Raw genomic sequence first — 20,979 nt, 5'->3', positions numbered from 1 at the left:
CCCTCCCTTCTTTATTCAATGCAAAGACAAACTCCAGCCACACACACAGCTGAAACACTGCAGCTCCAGCAGTGAAATGGCAGCAGGCTGTGTGTTGTTGTGAAAACCTTTTCATTTTGTGCTGCATGACTTGTTATATGCTTATCATCTCTGTGGGACTGATGGTTGGGTTTAAGACTGACTGACTGCAGAAAACTTTGCTCAAAACCTAACCTTTGCTACAGGCTTTGTGCATTGATACTCACATCTTTTGCTGATCTTGGGGTGAGTGGGGCCAGTATTAAATGTGTGACCCATACACTTCATCAGACATATCTGCTGCACTGTGGCTTGTGAGGCTGGAATGAACTTTTTGGTCTGCTTTGCAGGATGGTTTATTTTCTTGTTGGAAATCTCATGTACAGTTGCCTCTGAGCCCATACTTAAAACTTGGACAGTTGCAGCCTCCAGCTTCTCCTGTCCTTAGGAGATTCTGGGAGCCCGACTGTGGCTGTGTTGCAGCTGACTGGAAGGTCACATTTGGTTTGCTCTTTTCAGATGAGGTAACTGTGGCATGAAAGCAGCAAAAATAAATTTGCATATATATGCTGTGTCTAGGGGAGCCTGCGCTGTTTTGTGGTTTTCTTTCTTTTTCACTCTCTACTTTGCTGCAGGTTGGTCCTTTTTAAAACATGGGACTGGGTCTTGAGTCCCATGAACTCTAGGTGATGATGTAAAAAAATATTCCTCCTTCTCCATCTGCATTCACTGTGTACAAAATGCTCCCAACTGCCTGAGTCAGTGAGAGGACTATAAAATTGGGGCTTCCACTGAAAAAGAGAGCCAAGGGTATCACTTAATTTCAAGTTTGTTGTTATAGTAGGGAATTTGTTAATTAAATGCTCAGATAATCCTACCAGTTGTTTCATGCTACAAGGAAAAGTCAGAGCTGGTGCAGTTTATTCACTTAAAACCAAGACCTGTTCCTGAGATGATTGACTTCTGTTTGTTTTGAATGAGGAATTTGTATGTCTGCTATAGATTTCGTGGTCTGGTATGACTTGGGGAGGGGATTTGTTTATACTTTTGAAGAGCAAAAAGGGATTTAACATTTTGCGATTGAGGGTTGTTTGGTGTTTTTAATAAAAATAGTTGGAAGGGGTGGATGCATCTTGCACTTGTCCTCGGGAATCCCTTGCTGTTGGATGCACTATTGCAGTAATGCTTTAGGACAGGAGTCTGCACTTATCTGGCTGTTGTGGTTGGTCATGTCTTTCCCCTGGAAGCACCGGTTGGGTTCACAGGGGTGTGTTCCCAGTCACAGGTTCCCTTGTCCTTAGAGCTCATGGGAGGTGAGGCTGATGGATATAAGCTATGAGCTGCAATCTAACATAAATGTCCAATCAATTATGTGCACCACTAGAGGCTTTTATGTGGAGTCTCCAGGATTCTTGAAGGAGTTACTTCCCTTCTCTAAGTCAGGTCTGCTTTAGGAGTTGCGTTTGCTGGATGATTTTTCCTTCTTTTTTTTTTTTTTTTTTTAATTTCCCTTAACTTTACAGCAGTTTTCAGATCTCCATTTCTTGCCTCTTGAACCTTTCTGGGGCTTTCTGCCCACTCAGTGGAGTCTGTGCTTTCTCTTGGCCTCGACTCATTTTCCTTCCTTCTGAGGTTTGTAGACTGGAGTGGCTGCATCAAATACCCGGTTTGTTCTATTTTTCTGTATTTTCTCCTCTTCCTCTACCTTCCACCATGCCTTAAGCTGTGAGTGAGCACTGACCTCCAGTTTCTCTAATTCTCTGCATGGTGACCTCATAGTTTACACTGCTTTGTGATATTCAAGCATTATAAACTAAAATGATAGCAGTGATATTTTCTATAGGATGTAACAGCCCACTAAGGAGGTGTTTGAAAGCCTTCTCCAACTGCATATGTGGTATCCATAAAAACCTATGACTTCTCTTGCAGGTAGTAGTGCAACAGTTAAATATAAGCTGTCATAATACTCAGACCTGAACCTGACCAGGCCTAATGATGGGGGTTTAAACCATAATGTTCTTTCTCTTTTTGGCCAGTGAAGCAGCTGGAGGAGTTTTGTCATCATCAGTCACAGGGGTCAATGTTAGACTACAGCTTTCTTTATGGTAAAATATTGATTTGCCCTCCTCTCTCTCCTGCGAACTTCCACCCCTCCTCTCCTCCCCCTGAGTTCCAAACAAGTTCTACTTGTTTGACTTCAAAGTAGCCAAGTCTGTCCCAAAATCCCTTCACAACTGGACCGTCTGTTGTTCCCAGAAACTGCACTGGGGAGCTGACACTGCCTGTTTGACCTGCTGCATCCTCAAACAGCAGGGAGGGACTGGCTTCTCTGCAGAGTAAGTCACAGGTTATGAATCCCAAGGACCCCTCTAGCTTGCTGAGATCTCCTTTTTAAATGTTTCAGTACCTGTGTTGCTTGTGTTCTGGTTGGTGTTTACAAGCAGAATTGCTGTTCTCCAAGAAGTGCATTATACCAGGCTGTGTGCAATGCTGTCTCAGCCTGACATCTGGACTAGCTTGTCAGAGCTGCCTTGGATATTTCTAGACAAAGCAATGTGCCCAGAGGGTGTTCTTGGGTTCCCATGGGAATTTTTTTTCCTATGGAACACAGACTATGAAATGAGTGGCATCTGGAGAGGATAGCAAGTCCCTGCAGCCTGTCTTGGAGGTGAACTGCATCTCTGGCTCTCTCTCATGCTAGTCTATGCTAATTTTATGGAGCATCCTGCTTACAGAGATCATGTGGCATATTTGTATGACTGCTTCAGTGCATCTCACAATGTAGGACATATGCACTGAAAAACATGTCAATGGAATGTGCTCTGTACATCCCACAAGGATCCTTTGTGGGCCTGCCCTGCTCCCTTGCACTCTGGATTGTCTGTGCTGGTTGTGTAGGAGCAGTATTTCTTGCCTGTAAGGCCAAAGGAGATATCCAATAAAATAGTAAATTAGGAGCAGATGTGTATTTCAGTTCTAGTTCTTCCTCTATTGCTTTATATACAAATGAATCCACGATACACTTCTTGCCTATGAACTCTGATAAATTCTGCAATCCAAGTAGGAAATCTGTTTCCTTGTGCTTAGACAGAATAGCAGCTTTCCCCCCCCCACCCCATTACCAGAACTGAAGTACCCCCAATGCAAACACTTCCAGCAGAATGGTACAGTGTCAGAAGAGACTTATAACCCCAGGTGAATGGCTGTGGATCTCCTCTGACAGTGGTGTGCATGCCAAGTAATTTGTTCAAGTCAAGGGGTGTGATCTATATGTAAAGCCTATAAACTCCTGCCTGAATGCACAAAGTGCCTGAAGCTGGAGCTTGGCATTCTTCTTTCAGCATTTTTCTAGAAAAAGAATTACCGAAGGGTAATTAAACACCATATTTCTGGATTATCTTTAATTAGCACAGCAGTAAGGCACTGTACCTCCAGAGTTTTCCTTTGCTGTTCACTGATTATGTCACAACCAATATTTAATAGTTTTCAGATGGAGCAATTATCTCCTGTTCTAGTGATCCTCTGCTCCTAGTGCCTTGCCAATTACATACAGCCTTTAGCCATACTCACTAATTTTGTATGAAGTGAGCCTTAACTCACAAATATTGGTTTTGATTTTCTATTAAAAATCATTTTCTACCAGAAATATCTCCAAGAAAATAATCATCTTAATCTTTAGTCTAATAATTCTCATAAACTTTGGGAATCTGAACTATGGTGGAAACTAAATTTGAGTTCAGCTGATTTTCCTTCTCTTTGAATCCAGATTCATTCTGGATTTATGCCCACTTAAACACAAAGTACCTGCAACTGCCTCTGAGCTTGGAGCCTCAGGCAAGTCTTTGGAAAAAGACTGTTTGCTTCCCTTTCTGACCGTTGTCCTTTGCCTGTGCAGTGTTTTTGTAAGAGGCAGACAGAGGCTGTGTGATCTTCAGCTACATGCAGTGTGAGTCTTGTGTGTTGACCATTAATGTGCTCAGACCTTAGGTAAGCCTGGGGGCACTGAGACAGTATTTTTCCCTGGTCACACTGAAGAGGAGGGTGATGCAGCATTTTCTGGGAGTGCAGTGAGGCTGAGCCAGTAGCTGAGCAGCTGTGCTGTGATTTTTACTTACCATAGTTGTTTCTGCAATCGAGCCAAAGCTGTTGATGAAAATGTTGCAGCTGACGTTCACTGGCGGGCCTGCATGACAAGTACAGATTGGAACAGCAGTTCAGTGTGTGCTGTAAGGCAGGGTATTTCCACTCTGTGGAGTTAAAACCTATTGTGGGAACTGGGTGACTGAGGGGTAAGTAGGGGAGTAAGGTCTGGATGACCTGGCTTGGTTCTGAGCCAGTTTGACACCAGGCAGTGTTTTTGCTTCACCTCTGTTCCCCTGTTTGGATAAATGTTTATATATCTCAGCTGTGGACTGTTCAGATGAAAGGGAATAGATCAGAGCCAGGCAGGACAGCTTTCCAGATATGGGAAGCTTGACCTGGCTATATGGGTGGCAAGCTCACCTTGAACATGATAGCAAAGTAACCCAGAAAAGAGCTGAGAGACTATTGACTTTCATTTAGAGCTTACTGATGAAATATTCATATGAAGTACCTAAATGTTGCTGAACTAGGATGATGTGCTCCCTACAAAGGCAGTGCAGCACAGTGTGCTGTAAGGGTCTGGCTGGCTGAAGGAACAAGTACCCCATGAGATGATGGTGGTGTCTGCTAAGGCTCACAGCTGAATAGGAGACTGCAGGGCTCTGCCAGCAGAAATTCTCTGGCTGTCTTGATTTGGTAGAGGGTATTCCCAGACTCTGGGCTGTGCCTCTCCTGGGCTTGATTTGCTTTCAGACTGAAGCTTTGCTTAGCTGCTCATATTGGAAAAGGTAAGGGGCCACCAAAGGAGTGAGTGAGGGTTAACGGGGTGAAAAAATTGTGGTTAGAGGCCATGGGGGTCAGTCTGTTTGTGTGGTACTGGTGCTCAAAGGTATCAGTATGACTTGGAAGTGTTTCACGATATTGCCTGGCAAATCTGAAGCGGAAATGTTGCATTTACACAGAGGAAGATGCCAAGAGCTGCAGTTTGGGACAAAGCAGAAAGCTGGAGGATATTTTGGAACCAGAGCATACCTGGTGCCTGCAAAACCAGTGGCTTGCCCACATGTAATAAAAGGATTTCTGTAAAGCCTTAATAAGGGGAGGGGAGAAGGAAAAGGGGCCTCTGCTCTGGGAGCTCCCAAAGGACCTGCTGCGGGTGCTGCCTGGTGTGCAGTGGGGAAAGGCAGCTCAGGCAGAGAACAGACACTGCCCCAGGGACCAAGATCCCCATCTAACACTGGAGGAATTAATCTCATATCATCCCTGTGACAGATGCTTCTGGAAAGATAAGATCTGTGAAAGTGGAGAGTGTGGATTTTTAGATTGTTTCCCCCATTCTTTATGGAGTCAGGGATGGTGTCTGCATTTCAAACGCTGCCTGATGGCTCAGCCTGCTGGGGGAGTGATGCTCCTGTTAAGGTCACATCTGCAGTCTGGCACTCACTGCAAGATGAAATACTGGAGGGGGAGGAATGGTTTTAACAAGAGGCTTGTGCCTCTAATCAGTGCAAACGTCCTCCTGTGTGGCAATTAATGGATTTTCCTGATTACTAAGTAACATTTGGAGCTTGGTTTTCTCATCTTCATTTCCCTTTTCTCCTCTTCTACTTCAGCCTCTTCTGAGACTTTGTGCCTGTCCCCTGTGGGATTAGGATTGCAGCCACTTGGCAGTAATGCTCTATGGGTGGGATTTCCTTGGTACAAGTCCCAGGCAATCCAGGCAGGCTCCTGCCTAACCAGCTCCCAGACAACCACTGCCAGCTCAGCAGCATCTCACACTGTTCAATCTGTGCAGCTCTTTCTCCAGACTATTAAACATTGGCATGGGTTAAACTATCAGACACAATTATATATATTTTTTTTTTCCCCTTCACCAACCCTTTTTGTCTAAAAGCTTGGCCAGCAGCTGAAAACACACAGTTTATCACGCTTTAGCTCTTGTTTTATCCCTTCTGTAGTGCTCCTTTTGAGCTCAGGAGCATTGGTTTTCTATTTTGGATCCATCTCATGAACCACACGGAAGGTCCATGTGCATGTGATTCCCCTCCCAAAGGGCACATTATAAGGAAAATACTGAGCTGATCTTCTGGATGACTGAATGTGTTCATGACTGACAAGCATGGAGTATTTTGGTTCTCCTGTTCCTGATCCAGTGCTGATGTGAAGCTGAGTGTGGAGTTAGTTTAGACCAGTGCATGTGAAGACTCTCCTTGGGGCAGCTCTTGTCGGGGCACTGAGCTCTCCCCACCATGTCCAGGGGGAGCCAAATCTGTGCAGGATTTGGGTAGTTTTTAGCTTGTGAAAGGCTCTAGAAAATCCCCTGACTACCACTGAAATGTGCCACCCCTGCAGTGGGATGCAGCTGTGAAGGAATGCAGTTTTCCAGCAGCAGGGTTGAGGGTACAGACTGGGTGAGGGTCCCTTGTCCCAATGCCTCATTCTGCTCTGTCCCTGCCTGAGTTGCTTACTTCGTTCTCCAACTTGAGTCAAACCCCAGAAGCTTCTTCCTTGTTCTCAGAATGTGAATCCACAGCTAAGTCCAGACTTTACAGTGTTTATGGAAAAGCTGCAATCTTCTTTTTGTTAATCTTCCCCTCCCCAAAAATCAATCTGATATGGATCTTTGGTATTATTTTCATTTAGATCTAAGCAATTAAAATGTCCTTATGAGTTACTGCAGTTAATTTAAATGATGTGCTTTGAGAGCTACAACCCCAAGCTCTGTAAAACACCTCCTATCCCTCCCATATAAATTGGAGCCTGATTTATGTGTGGGAGGCTAAGCCAGCAAAACTGCCCTGGGGGGAAGGTGTAGTTCATTGAAATAAACCTGAAATTAAATTATCTCAAATAAAAATGCAATACAGCTGCCTCTAGCAGGAAGTTAATGTATACATTTCATTAAATATTAAAGTTTAATTTGTGTGTGTGCATAATTTAGTGGTAGGCAGGTTTACAGGGTGGTGTTTTAACTCTTTGTGATTTGGGTAAGAACAGCAGTGCTCTCTGTTGCCTGGTTGATTACTGGGACATAAGGTTCCCACCTTTTTTTGGGTTTAAAAGCCCAGTGCAGAACTAATTGTTTGAAGCTGGGTGGCAGGTGCTGTCACTGTGATTAATGGGTCCTGGGAGTCCTGTGTTAGCACTGCCAGTGACTCCAGGGAGCGGGGGAATTGGTAGGAGGAAACAAAAGAACTGAGCATTGAAAAGGGCTGGGCAGTGGCTGGGGGTGGGGGGCAGATCCTGCTTTATCTCTGTGTGTGATTCAAGGCCAAGTAGCTCCAGGAAGGTGAGCTCAGTTAAAAAGAAAACGAAAAAATCATAGAATGGTTTGAGTTGGAAGGTCCTTAAAGACCCTCTAGTGCCAACTTCTCTGCTGTGTGTGGGGACACTCTCCACTAGGCCAGGCTGGAAAAGCCAACAAAAAAAACCCAAAACCAAACCACAAAAACCAACCAATCAAAATAACCCAAACAAAGAAAAAAGACACAAACCCCACCCCTGTTAGAAGAGGTGTTTTGAGGAGCAAAGAGAGGATCTGTTGCCTCTGCCAGGGCCTGATTCAGTGCTCTCTGGCTACCAGTGAATACAGGGTGGATTGTAAAAATTGGGTGTGAAACAGTGGAGCTGTGTTGGGCTTAAGAGCTCTATTAGTGTGGGGGACAGGGATGGGTCTGAGTTGCCCCTGGATCCTACTGAATTTCTTTGGAGCTGATGGGAGAGATGCCTCTTGGCTGCAGTGGGTGTAAGGGGGGAACATTGCCTGCTATTAGAAGGTGCTGTGGGCAGTGACTTCAGGGGAAAGTTTTTCTCTTAACCTGTAAGATGTTCAGCTCCCTGCCAGTCACTGCTTGGTTTGGCAGGATCCCCGATCCCTACTTCAGTGTACACTCCCTGTGTGTTAAGTTTTTACAGGGTTGTTTCTACTCTGAGTGGACATCTCTCCATGTCTTCCCAGATATCTACAAGGGATCCATGTTCCAAATATAATTAAGAACAGAAAGATTGTTCATATTCCATATACAATTAGGGAGGTATTTGGGAGGATTGCATGCAGCTTTCAGTCCCAAAATGAAACAAAGCTGGGTTTTTTCATACCTTTAAAATTTGGTCTGATCCTGGCATCGTATCCCGAAGTTCGCCCCATCAACTTATCCAAGAAATCAGAAGGAGACATGGGTTTGGGGGCAGATCGTGCTGCTGCTTCAGCTTCTTTGGAGGCTGCCAGGCTGTGTGAGTAGAAAGAAAGAGGAGGTTTTAGTGTGCATCCCATACTGAGGAGGGTTTGGGGTCCAGAAACAGAGCAGTCAGCATCTTATTCCTGCTGAGGCAGGATGGGCACCCATATGAATTCCTAATGAGGCTGGTCTCAGCTAATTTGTTTGCCCAGCCCAAACATCTCCAAATACAGAATCCCAGCTGCCACCAAAGTAGAAGAGAGATGATGAGTAGTGAAAATCCTTTTGTGAGTTTAGGTATAGCTCCTTGGCGTACCACTAAATTACAAATGTGAACTCTGGCGCTGAGCTCCGCAGGTAAAATACACTCTGAGATTAGCCTTGGGCTGCAATTACTGCTTAATTACATGGCAAATAGCAAGGAGCATATTCGGTACTCTGACAGCCCAGTTTTCCAAAAGGCAGGTAGGATCAGAGCAACCTGGAATTTGAGGTTTAAATGAGCATCACCTGATGGTACAGCTCGTGCAGAGCCTTTGGGACTGTAGGGGAGAGAGGTGGTTGTGCTTCCCACTTGCTGATCAGTCCAGCATTTGCTGTTGGTACCTGCAATGCAGGGTCTGAGTTCAGCTCAGCAACACGGTCTCTGGACTGGGAGATATCTGGACGGTGATCCTGAAATCACACTTGTGTTGGGTTGAGGATGAAAGCAAATGGGGTGGTTTTGGGACCCATATGGCCTCTGGGGCAGAAAGAGTGAAATAACTAATCTGTAGAAGATGAAAACCTATGACTGGCAATGTTCCTTCTGGCTCAATGGGAGTCTGCAGGGTGATGATTTGGGCTGATGAAGTCTGTTGTTGCCATCTACACAGGAAGAAGTGACCCCTGGTACTACATGCTCATTCTCAACTTTGAGGAGGGTTTCACTTCCGAGACAGTTCCCTCCCTTTGGTTATGTGGCTTCTACTTGAACACCAGTCTGTTCCCATGCTGAAAGTGTGGTGTAAAATTGCCTAGATTAGCCAGAGAAAAAACAACCCTTGCATTGTTCTTAGGGCAAGAGCTGTCTCTGCCTGTTGGCTCAGTGCCTGATGCTGGTTAGAGCCTGCAGGAAGGATTGCAAGGCAAATGTATCATGAGCCAAAGGAAGCTGCTCAGGAGAAAGTGAGGCTCATTGCTTCACACTTTGCAAGACTCCTGAATTTTTTTTAAAGTACAAAGGCTGTGTGGGAACAGTGAGAAGCCACTGACAGAGCAGCTGGGAGGCCTGAGAATGTTTTCAACAGGTACGAGATATTTAGCTACATGTGTCCTCACAAGTGACAGCAGGAGGGCCTGACCTTGGGAAATTTTGCAGTAGTTAAACCTGATGTTTTTTGAAGAGTAGTGCTAAGTACTGACACAAGGTCTTCTGGGAAGAACTTGGGACAGTGACTGTGTGTTGTATTAATGTGATCCTGCCCTCAAAGACCTGTTCATCCAATGCAAGTTTGAGCTGAGGCTCCAAAGACACAAATGTCTTGATAAGAACATTTTGAGCCATCGAGGTCCTCAGGAATTTTAAAACTGACAGAATTCAACAGTGCCATAATTTCAAAATCAGGAATCTAGTACCCTGCATTGCATTGACTTTCTTTTCTAGTGTCAGCAGTGATGGCTTGCCAAGTGTTGGTTTTCAATCCTGCAAACTCACAGCTGCAGTCTGGCTTCCTTTGTAAGCTGCAACAGGGTACTCTGATTACCAGGTTTATAACGGTTAAAAATTGATTAATGCCCACAATGAAGAGGGGAGATGAATTCCAGGCCACTTCCACTGAGAGTCTAAAACTAGGGTTTCATCCACTTCTTCATATATTCACAATCCACTGCCACACTGGCCATGTCTGAGCAGGCTGATGCACACTCATGCTTGGTGTTGACCTGACAAGTTGTGGATCTCACTTTTACTATAGCCACACTGCCCTTTCTTATCTTGTCCCTATCTCTGCTCAAAGGAACTATACAAAGCCCAAACCAATGTGTTTCGGGGTAAATGGGGTTGTGGAATGGGTGATGGTTTTAATTTAATTATTTTTAGGAGGAAAGCAATGGGGTGCAATTGATTTGCAAACTCAGAAGAAAGCTGGGGGTGGGAGGACAATCAATACTGGGCTCCACTACTGCATTGCAATGGAGTGTCTGCATGGCAATGAGTCCAGAGAAAAGATTTCAATTAAGCAGCAAATGACTTGGTAACCAAAGACTCCTGCCACTTCAGCAACAAGATGCCAAATACTGCAATACACTGATTTCTTCTCATTAACTGTTAACTGGAAGAAGTATATGGAAATGGAAAAGTGGGGGGGGATGAGGCAATACAAATCTAATAAGCATCTAATAAGCTTTAAGTGGAAAAAGATAATTAGAAACTGCAATTCCCCTGGCATTTGTTTTAAAAAATGAGGTGAAAAGGCAAAGAAATCAGTGCTGAGCTTTCCTGTGAATTCAGTGTGAAAGCCTGTACTGAATATGCTCACTCACAATGAGTGAGTCTACTGGTATTCTTTGGGTATCACTTTCTGATTCTTTCCCAGTCAAAGTTGCAAGTAAATGAATTTGATGGGCTCAGTTCCTACATGGAAGTATTTATTTAGATAACTGAATCCCAGAAGCATCTGGGAGAGGATCAGACTCACAGCCCCACTGCTTTCTGCAGCTTCATGCCCATCTCTGAGCAGTTTCTGGGAACACCTTTGGGCAGGTGCTGGAACTGTCAAACATGGTTTAATGCCTCCTAATATGTGTTTTTAAATCTATTTGTCTGCTGTGTGTTGTTACCCAGGTGACCTGGGAAGGATGAGTTCTGAGTTTTGTCTAGTTTCTCTTTGGTTATTAGATGTTTTCCTATAACGACCTGGTAACAACTTCCCCCTAGATTTAACAAGAAAAGGCAAGAAAGGCAGGGGATGAAGGAGTAGCAAAGCCTTTCCAGCAGCAGGCAGATGAGTCAACTCTCTAGCTTAGAAGAAATAGTAGAAAACACCACTGGAAACTACAGAGAGGCTGGTCCACCCCACTGTGCTTTAGATGGATAGTTTCTCTCTAACAGAACCCCAAAAATCTTCACTCTGGTTGTGACAACTGAGCTTTGCAATGGCAGCTTAGCTCAGACAGCACTCAGAATACTACTAGCTTCTGTTCTCTTCCAGGTCTGTCTAGACCAGTGCTGTGGGCTGCCTTGGGAGCTTTCTGGTGTTTTCTCCATGCCTTTACTTCTTGCAAAAGCACCCTTGAAAGTCCCACAGGACTGTTCATCTGCTGGCCCAGCAGAGGCAGAGAGAGTGACTTGAAAATTACTGACAATAGAAGGGAATTGGAAATTTAGAGTGGGTTGTGGTGGTGTTCAGAGAGAAGATTGATTCTGTGAATAAACAAAGGGAGGCAAAGCACATAACAAAAGCACCGAGGCTGTAGTTTGCATTGGTGTAAGAGTGTTGTCTGAGCTGGGTGTCTCGGCGCATTTTAATAGCAGTCAGACAGCGGCTTATCTTATTTATGCTGGTGTAATCCCTAGTGGATCTGGCTGAGAAAGTGCCATCAGGCAATCATCACAGCCACTACAATGGGAAGGATCTCTTCAAAGGGTCGATGAACTAGCATAATCTTTTGTGATATTAGTGCTGGTGTGTAAGCAGACACCAGCAAGCCCCCAGGAGGTCCAGCCCACGAGCAGGATAGGAAGGTGAAAGCTGATGGAGATGAGCAGCCCAGCTGCTCAGGATTGCATTCCTTAAAACAGAGCAGTCAGGCTTTGCAGGACACCTATCACTGGTTTCTCTGTGGCACTGTTTACTCTGTCTGCATTATTTTGTTTCATCTAAACAGATGATATATTCTTATAAACAATTATTTGGTTTAGAAAGTGGCTCTTCTGCAGTCTGGCCACGTCTGTTTGTTCAGTTCCTGGCTCCCCAGTTGGCTGTTTCCTCCTTCTCCTTTCATTTGCATGGTCCTTGTGCATTATTGTCATGCCTTTTTTTTTTCTTTGGGTGTGCCCATGGCTGTCCATCTAATTAAGTCCAACATCACAAACTGCCCTGTTCTGATTGAATGCTGATGCTAAGAAATATTTTTTTTTTAATTTTTTTTTTAGTTTGCAAAGAGGAGTGATGAAGGAATTTAATTAACACAGGGCCTCTATTCCCTCGTCAAATAATTTAATTGTTAATCATTAATTCTGGATGTAAAAAAAAATCATGTCTGGAAGCAGAAACAAACTGTTGCAAAACAAGTGTTTGCAGAGGAAATATCTCTGCCAAGTGTGAAAGGCTCAAGTCCCTGTGAGGATAAAGTGGTACCACATCAGTGGCTCTAGAGAACAGCACTGGGTTTATTTCTCTGGTTGGACTCTCAGAAGAAATAAAGATACCTAACCCCTTACCCTGGTTCAGTGCTGCTCAGCAAAGCTTTCTGATGTGGTTTGTTGGGAGTTTATTTTTGAAATGCAGCAAGCCAGAAAGCTTGGCAGGGATGTGTTGGGAATAGTGTTCAGGTGAGCTGCCTCACATTTGTCCTCCAAATGCTGTGTATTCTGTAAGTAGATATCCCAGGGGAGGGAAATATCCATCAGGTCTAAGGCAGGCTGAGGTGAGCAGAGTAACTGTTTCCCCTGTTACCTTTAAAGTCAGGCTAGAGCAGTGTGGGGGCTCAGGGACACAGGAGAATTCATCAGTTCAGCTTTATTGACTTCAGCAGGCTCGGAGAGGTGCAGTTGCAAAGAGAACATCAGATAGTTGGGCACAGAAAGGCATCGTGCTGTCCATGATTAACTAGGATTGCCCGGGATAACTCTCTCCTTACTCTCCCGGAACCATCTCCCTGGTCCCTTGAGCAGATACGGGAGCTCAGCAGAGCCCAGCCTGGATTCAGCCTCTGCCAGTGCTGGAGCTGCCTGTCTCCATCTTGTCCTCAGCAGCTGGAGAGAGGCAGGAAGGACAGACAGAAGATTGTCTTGATGAAATGAAAAGGGGCAGCCCTAAACTCTGCACCCAGACTGTTATTTATGCCTGCACACCAACATGTTATCTGGAGGGAACTGCTGCCAGACCCTGGCTGGGAAGGCTTGGCAGAGACTGCAGGCAGACTTTTTATTTTAATGATTAGATTTACTATCAAAATTAATAGCACAATCAATATTGATATGCAATTCAATTAAAAAGGATGAAACTCATTGCCTGCATGTTTCTCTCCATCACCTTGTCTGAATTCCTGGCTTACAACGTTAGAGGTGGGCAGGATAAAGAACAGTGGAGGGTGTGTGGGAGAAGAGAGCCCCAATACTATATTTTTGGCCTATCATGGTGCTGAGTAGAAGGAGCTGTGAGTGTTACAGATGTGCTGGTTGCCCAGCAGTGGTTGCAGTCCATGTGGTCATGCTCAGCTGCTGGTAGTTACAGCCCCTGCCCTGTGGACATGGGGTGTGATATGGGGGTGAAGTTGCAAAGTTAACTCTCAGAGGTTGGGAGGGAATTTGGACTTGGTTGTTTTATTGATTCAACTGAGTGTTTATGCAACAGACACATGGAAGAGGCCTGGATGTTGAGACAGGAGAGGAAAATAGCTGTGTACAGTGAGACTGGAGAACTACAGAATTCGAGACCCTGTGAGGACATTTCACTCTGAGAAAGAAATGGGCAGTAAACTACTACTTGTCCCTATTCATGGCAGGAGGGGGTGACAAGAAGGAAAGAGTAGACTTGTTAAGTGTCTCTGCCCTGGATGGTTGTGCTCTGTTGCTGTGAGCTCTTTAAACCAATTCTAGCTCTTGCACCAGAAGTAACTGCATTGCAGTAGTCACAGGATGTAATCAGTTAAAGTTTTAACTCAAAGGATCCCAGAGCACTCTCAAATGTCCTGAACAACCCATGTTGCCACTGGTCCCCATGGCTGTACAGGAGGAGAAGAACTGGGAGGCACTTTTCCATGGATCTCAGGGAATTAACCCTCTGTGATCATTCCTATCCAGGGAAAGCTGCAACAACTTTACTGAAGTGAGAAAAATCTCTTCAGACTGCAGCAATCTGATGTCTCTGTGTTCCACCGCCACATTCCTGCAGCCCATGGCTCCTATGCCATATGGCAAAACACCCTGTCCAGAACTATAAACCATCCCAATTACACTGATTAACTCTGTGGAAAGACACCAGCACTTGGAACATTTGCTGACGCTGCCTGGACAGAGCAACAAGAAAATAATAAATGATTAGACAATCGGCTGAGGGGGGAGAAGTCTGCCCAATGTGTATAGCTGAGATGGGAAGAGCACAGGGAGACCAATGAATTGCGTGGAAATAGTGCTCAGTTGCATGGCAGATCTCTGCTCTTACAAGGATTGTTGTTGAGTGATCATTCTTGCTTATTGCAAATTAAAAAAAAAAATAAAGTGCTTGTTAACTTAGTTTTCAAGCCACAGGCATTCTCTCTAGTGACATTCTCAACTCAATTCCCTCTTCCAGAAGCATCTACAGCTCTTGGAGCACACGTCTTGACTTTCTGGATATGTGTGATCCTAAGCCACTGAGACAGGTTTGAAAACAAAAACAACGGAGAAGCACAAGTCAAAGCTTGGGTTTTAATCACTTGAGAAATAGACCCAGTGAACACCAGCATTGACTCTTACCTGTGCATGTACTGAAGGGTTTACAGAGAAAAAGAAAGTTATAATTGCATTTTTTTTGTTGAAAAACAAAGGGAAAAAAACATCCCTGCAAAGACAAAAGCATGTGTCTGGCTTCACACGCACTGAATATTCCTTTTATAGTCAGGGGCTAGTCAGACACTTAAAGTTATGCATAGACAGTCCTCCTGAATGCAGTAGATAAAGGGGGAAAATGTCTTTACGAGATGAGGCTTCATAATCTAGATAACAATATTCTCTTTACTGGTGTGCTCTTGATTTAGTGTTTGGACGGAGAGCTGCGGTGGGAACCTCAATTGACGTCAGAAGGTTTTAGATCACAGACCAGACAAGTGTCAGAGAATTACGAGAAATCGTGGATGCTCTTCTATCTATAGCTCTGCAGTCTCACTATCAGTTGCATTTCCATCAGTTCAAATAGCTCACTACGGCAGCTCTTTAAAAATTAGTTTTAGTTTAAGGATTTATGCTGCTCGTTAAGATTGGGTGAGGATATTGTAACTTTTTTTTTTCCTAAATCCGAAGCAGTATGAATAAAATTCTTTTAAAAGAGATGAGATATGACATGTGGTACAGAGTGGGTTTTATCTTCTGAAGTGAAACTTTTTGCTCCAGATCCTTTGAAAAGGCCACCTGAGCTAACCCCTGTAACCTACCTACAAAATTGTGGGTCTCATAGTAAGACTGGAGTTCTCTGATGTGCATATTTTGTGCTGTGTAAAATGAGTTGTGTGACAAGAGAGCTCATTTTGATATTTTCTGATGGAATTAGTTGTTGTCATTGCCACACAAATACCCCGCTAGAGTTGAATATTCCCTCTGTACTGTCTGTGATTCCTGTGTAATTTATCAGTTTATTCATGAACTATAATGAAACATAACTTCTGGAATTAATGACTGAGTCCTGGGTCCCCTGCCCAGGAGGGCTCTTTTCCTCCCCACTCCAGCTGCCCTCTTTGGTTTCTTCAGCTCCCTGACCAAACAAACTCCATCTTTCCAACCCTGGTGCAGGAGAGCACGTTGTGTTTGATGAGGCTGGTACTTTGTCAGCCACACTGCTGGGAGATGATTCCAAAGCCCAGAGCTCTGTGTCAGGGTGTGATGGATGGGGCTGGAAGCTGGACGATGCTTGCAATTCTCAGGCACATGAGGTGTCAGGAGAGGTGGGATAACACATTTTGGTTTGTAAATGAGATCTTGGGAGACGTGGTGCAGCAAAGAAGTCTCTGTTGTGTGTGGGTATGCCAAGAACTAATGCCCTGCTCAGAGGGTGAAAGCACTGGGAGCAAACAAAAGACAGGATATACCCCATAGAAAGTCACTTTTTTGTCTGCAGCCTGGTTTCACAGTTCTTACAAGATAAGAAAAGGGTCCCTCATTCAGGAACCCAGAGCTTCTCTACTCCCCCCTGGGGTAATACCTGTGGTGAACAGATCCTGCTGTAATGGGGGACTGAATCCATCTTGCATGGGGACTCTTGGCACCCATACGGACATTTGGAGCTAATGATTTTTTAAAGGGTGCTGATAAAAGCTGACCCTTTTGTGCTTTCAGGTTTTTTAATTGCCCCATAAAAGAGGGGAGGAGGGGGTCTGTGCTTGGGGCTTTGTACAATGCATCTTTTTTACTGGCATCGGCTGAAATAAAAGAATAAAAAAAGGAATCAAGGGAAATCACGTAAAGGTGAGAAACCCATGATTTTGGCTGGATTTTCTGCACGATTCCTGGCTCAGCTGCATTTTGCTGCTGAACCACATGCGCGCGATAGTGGTCTGATCCACCACCGATCCCACTTCTGTTGCTGTTTAATTGATTTGTGTGTTTGCTCCAGCCCTGGCGGGGGTGGGGGGGCGGGATTTGCATTCTGGGCGAGTGGTCGCAGGCGTTGCTGGCAGGGCAGGCACCGAGGGGAGCTGCTGTCGGCGGCTCTGCTCTGAAGGCAGCCTGTGCGATGATTGATTGCACTGCAAGCCCTGCTGTTCCAGGCATGCGACACTCCTTGTCTTGGCAACCTCTTGGTAGTGTGTTCCCTCTTCGCCCACCCCGCAAGGAGGCACTGATGAAAACTAGAGAGTTCCCTGGCTGTCTGCTCAGGCTTTGGGGTTTTTTGTCTTGTTGTTTTTTTCCCAATTTTTTTTTCCTAGTGGGCCACGAGCCTTAGTGAAAGGATGAAAAGGGACAAATCATAAGGAAAGCAGGGATGTAAAAGTGTTTTCTTTTGTTTTCCCCTCCCTTTCAAAGCCCAAATTTCATGGGGTTTGATAAATTAAGATTTCCCCTGCTTTTCTCACGGGCACTTAGATCCAGCAGAGATGTATTTACAGGATGCCAATTTTGTCTATGTACCAACCAGATGTGGTGCAGCCCCCAAATCAGCAGCTTACCATGGTGCAATATATGGATGGAACAATTGTCTGCATAATGGGGAGTGCTCAGCATGTGTAACGATGGGTGCAACTGTCTCTATCTATTTCTGTTCTCTGCAGGCCCTCTCTGGGCTTTGGTCTTACTGAGGGGACAGAAGCTATATTTCTGATTTTTCAGTTTCTGTGTCTCAGTCTTCTGAGGTATCAGAGAGTTTTAAGAGCAGCTTGCAGACCATGCAGACCTCTAGGACTAGATCAGCTAAAGCATATCAGTAGTTTCCCAAGAGGTGAAGGGAACAACATTTTGCACCAACCAATCATCTTGGCTGAGAAATACCAATGCAAACCACCTCTGCTGGAGGGAAATGGTTTCTGTTGTCCGGCTTTGTAAACACAAATGTAAATAGTTTGGATACTTTGGGGGGAGGGTGAGGGAAACAAGTCAATTTTATTTTTGTCACTTTAAGGGGAACTGACCTGCTGGATTAGCAAGATTTTATTATGCTAAATTTAATGCAAAAGTTGCTCTTTTCTGGGCTGTGCAAGTAGGTCTGCGAGTCAGCAGCCAGTCTGGTGTTGAGTTGTCTGGTCATGGCTGCTAACGATCCTTCCAGTGCCTTGCAGTGGAGCAGCAGGAAAAATTCCTGCTTTTCTCCCTTCTTCCTTTTTGCTTCATTTATCCCGGGTTGGTGTTGGGTTTTATTGTGGTGGTCGTTTTTGTTTGGGGTTTTTTTGTTTGTTTGTTTGGTTGGTTTGGTTGTTTTTTTGGTTTTTTTTTTTTTTAAACTGAAATTATCAAATGTTCTTGGAATGACATCTTTTGTCAATCAAAAAATTGAATCAAACCATGTTGGGGTGGGTATGCTGGAGGGGCATTTTTAGCAGGTGAAAGGGTATGATGAGCCCTTTTTCTTGAATGGTGTGATGTGCACAAGTATAACCATAATTCATAAGAATAGAAATAATTTGTGCTCTTGCTGATAGATAAAGGTCAGTAGAAAGTAAGCCCAGTAATGAGAGCAAAGGGGTAATTTACTGGAAATAGTGAGACCCTGATTTAATGTGTCACAACAGTGAGAGCTGATACAGGCAAATAAACCAGATGGAAGTAAAAATTTGTTAACAGCTTATCTGCTGTCCTAATACTGACCACTTTGGGATTCTCAGAAAAGCTCCAGGTTATAGAAAATGCGCAAGTGAAAATAGATGATGTGATTTAACATAATGAAATGTTACGGGTTTGATTTGGATGTTATGATTTTTAAAGCACGAGTTACTTTTTAAGACCCTTGTCTTTCATCAGTACCTAAATAAAAATTGTATTCATTAAGTGGTCTGACATCTTCTTGACACTGAAATTGGGAGAGTCCTTTTAACCTGCATGCTGGGATGCAATGAGAACAGACCTATCTGCTGGTTTTCTATTACAGATGAATGATTGCTGGTCGGGGCTGGGATAATAAAGTAATTTAATTTTGGACATTGATTAACTTCTTAATTCAGATGTTGGTATCCTTTTCTATCCAGGTCAGCTCATGAGGATTTGGTGAGATGAATTTTATAAGCAAACAAGAAATGTGTTTGCCCAAGACCAGGGAACTGCCCTGAGCTGCTGCTTACAAGTTCTTTCCTCTCTACCTGGAATCAGAGTGAACTTCGTAGCCTTTAGGCTGTGCTGTTAAATCTGGGGCACTCAGAGTCAGAGGGCCCTTTGCTTCTGACTTGCTTCACACCTAAGGCTCTCCAACATCTCTTTCATGAGAGAAGAGAAATAAGGGGGGACCAAATTCCCATGTCTGAATTCTTGTTCTTGAAGGAAGTCTCTGTGGTGCCCTTACGTGTAAGGGCAGGATCCCACCATTCCCTCCACATATCAATCTCCTTCCAGAAGCAGCTCCCCTGAGATATTTGCACAGTAATTTTGTGTTCTGCTAGTGGGACTTGCTGCAGTGTAGGGTAATGTTCAGAGTGAGCCGAGGTGGACAGCCAGTTTGTATTACCTAAAATCTGCACAGCACCAGTGCCTTGGAGACAAAGTGTATTTTATTAGTGCGTGGGAGAAACTGCAACATTGTTTTGTAATGTTTTTGTTTTTCTGCTCTTTGTACCAAGCGTAAGGGGTGAAGGAAGGAGGTTGGGTTTTTTGCCCAGACATTTGTGGAGCCTTTCTTTTGTTCTGAACTATCCAAATAGCAGTTCTGGAGTTGTTTAAGACAGCTGTTTGGAGAAGAAGGTTATGGTCAGACTGTTAGAAAATGTTTTGCATACTTTATGTTGATTTGTCTTAATTGCCTAAAATGCAAGAGAATCAGGATGGCTGGCTGGATGTATTAAAGTCCCTGCAGAAGGCACAGTCCCAGACATTTTGTGCTTTTACTGCGATGACACCAAATTAATTTTTCTTTCCAGGATGATTTATAAAGGCTTCTAGAATTGTCTATATTGTCACACTTTCAAACCTTAGACATGTAACCCTTTTAGTGGGGTCTCTAATGAGGCTATTAAAGGTTGCAGACCAAAGCAACTAAAGAGTATCCTTAGAGCCATCTAGTCCAAGACTTTGCTAAATCATTTTTATTTTGTGGAGGAGATGACAGGCTCGGCAGAGGCACAACAGGTCATAAGGCACAACTTCTAATAGATTTTAGTAAGCATGAGGAAAATATTCTTTAAGTATTGAGAATATCTGCTATGCTGTTTTGCTTGTGGCTCTGGAAGTCTCTGTTTGGTGGTTCACTCAGGCAGCTCTGAGATGTTACCTGGCACTGCAGAGCTATAGCAGGAGCCTTAGAGATGTGGTGCACATTACTCTCCTGTTTCTTTGCTTGCCTTTCCTTTTGTGATATTTTTGAGGGGCTGAAACCAGCAGCTCTTCAGTCACCCTAACTTGTCAAGACTGTCTTAGGAAAGAATGTCTTTCCTCTCCCAAAAGTTAAGAGGTATCGTATTTACAGTGGCACCTTCTTATTGTTTTAAAAACTGGAAATTAAGAGCTCCATTACTGACAGAAGGGAATATAAACATGCCACTTGGAGCAATCCAGTAGGGACTGAGGCTGGCAGCAAGTTTTAGCCTGTGACTCACTTGGAGCAGTAGCCTTGAATCACTCCTGCTTGCTGACAGATTGCTGTTCAGAAGGGGCCAACTCTGATCTTGATTCAGTGAAGGTCATGCTGCAGATTCCTGATGTGCAGAAGTGCAATTAGGACAAAAATCAGACCCAAAGAATTTCAAATTTCAACGGTGTCCAGTTGGGTAAGGAGTCAGTTCTGGGATATCTTTTATGTCCTAACTTGTACAAGGTGCATTCCTACCCCCAGCTTATGCAGTGGTGTTTCTGGACCACTGCAGCTATTAAAATGTGATAGTACAACAGAAAGTCCAGGCAAGATCATCATGGGATAGGGGAGCATTTTGTTCTGTGTGAAGGAATGTGCAGTGTATGTAGTTAGACTTTAGGAGAATGATGGTACATGTCTCCACAGATACAATCAGAACATCTGGAAATCCCTATGTGAATATTGTCCGATTTGTTTTAAAGAAATAGGATTTTGCCTTACTGAGATATCTGTAAGGAAAGGTTGGTCAAGCAGCCTCTCAGTCTTCATCTCCCACCCCAACCCAGCTTCCATCCCTGCCTCTATCCAGGTTCTCA

At 44.2% G+C, this 20,979-nt stretch overlaps 1 protein-coding gene across 2 annotated transcripts in view; it reads right to left on the bottom strand.

Moving 5' to 3' along the window:
- The window catches only part of GLRA1 (glycine receptor alpha 1), a 47,909-nt gene that overhangs the window by 24,235 nt on the left and 2,695 nt on the right, over window positions 1–20,979 (bottom strand). For both annotated transcript variants that reach the window (XM_064672006.1, XM_064672007.1), the window contains exons 2-3: window positions 8,200–8,330; window positions 4,134–4,201 (exon numbers count right to left, since the gene is read on the bottom strand). In XM_064672006.1, the coding sequence (XP_064528076.1) occupies window positions 4,134–4,201; window positions 8,200–8,330 (199 nt within the window). The remainder of the gene's footprint in view (window positions 1–4,133; window positions 4,202–8,199; window positions 8,331–20,979) is intronic.

Source organism: Pseudopipra pipra, chromosome 15 (genome assembly GCF_036250125.1).
Source record: "Pseudopipra pipra isolate bDixPip1 chromosome 15, bDixPip1.hap1, whole genome shotgun sequence".
In the NCBI taxonomy this organism is placed as follows: Eukaryota; Metazoa; Chordata; class Aves; order Passeriformes; family Pipridae; genus Pseudopipra; species Pseudopipra pipra.
Note: the sequence above shows the minus strand (reverse complement) of the source record. Positions and strands in the feature narration are given on the sequence as shown.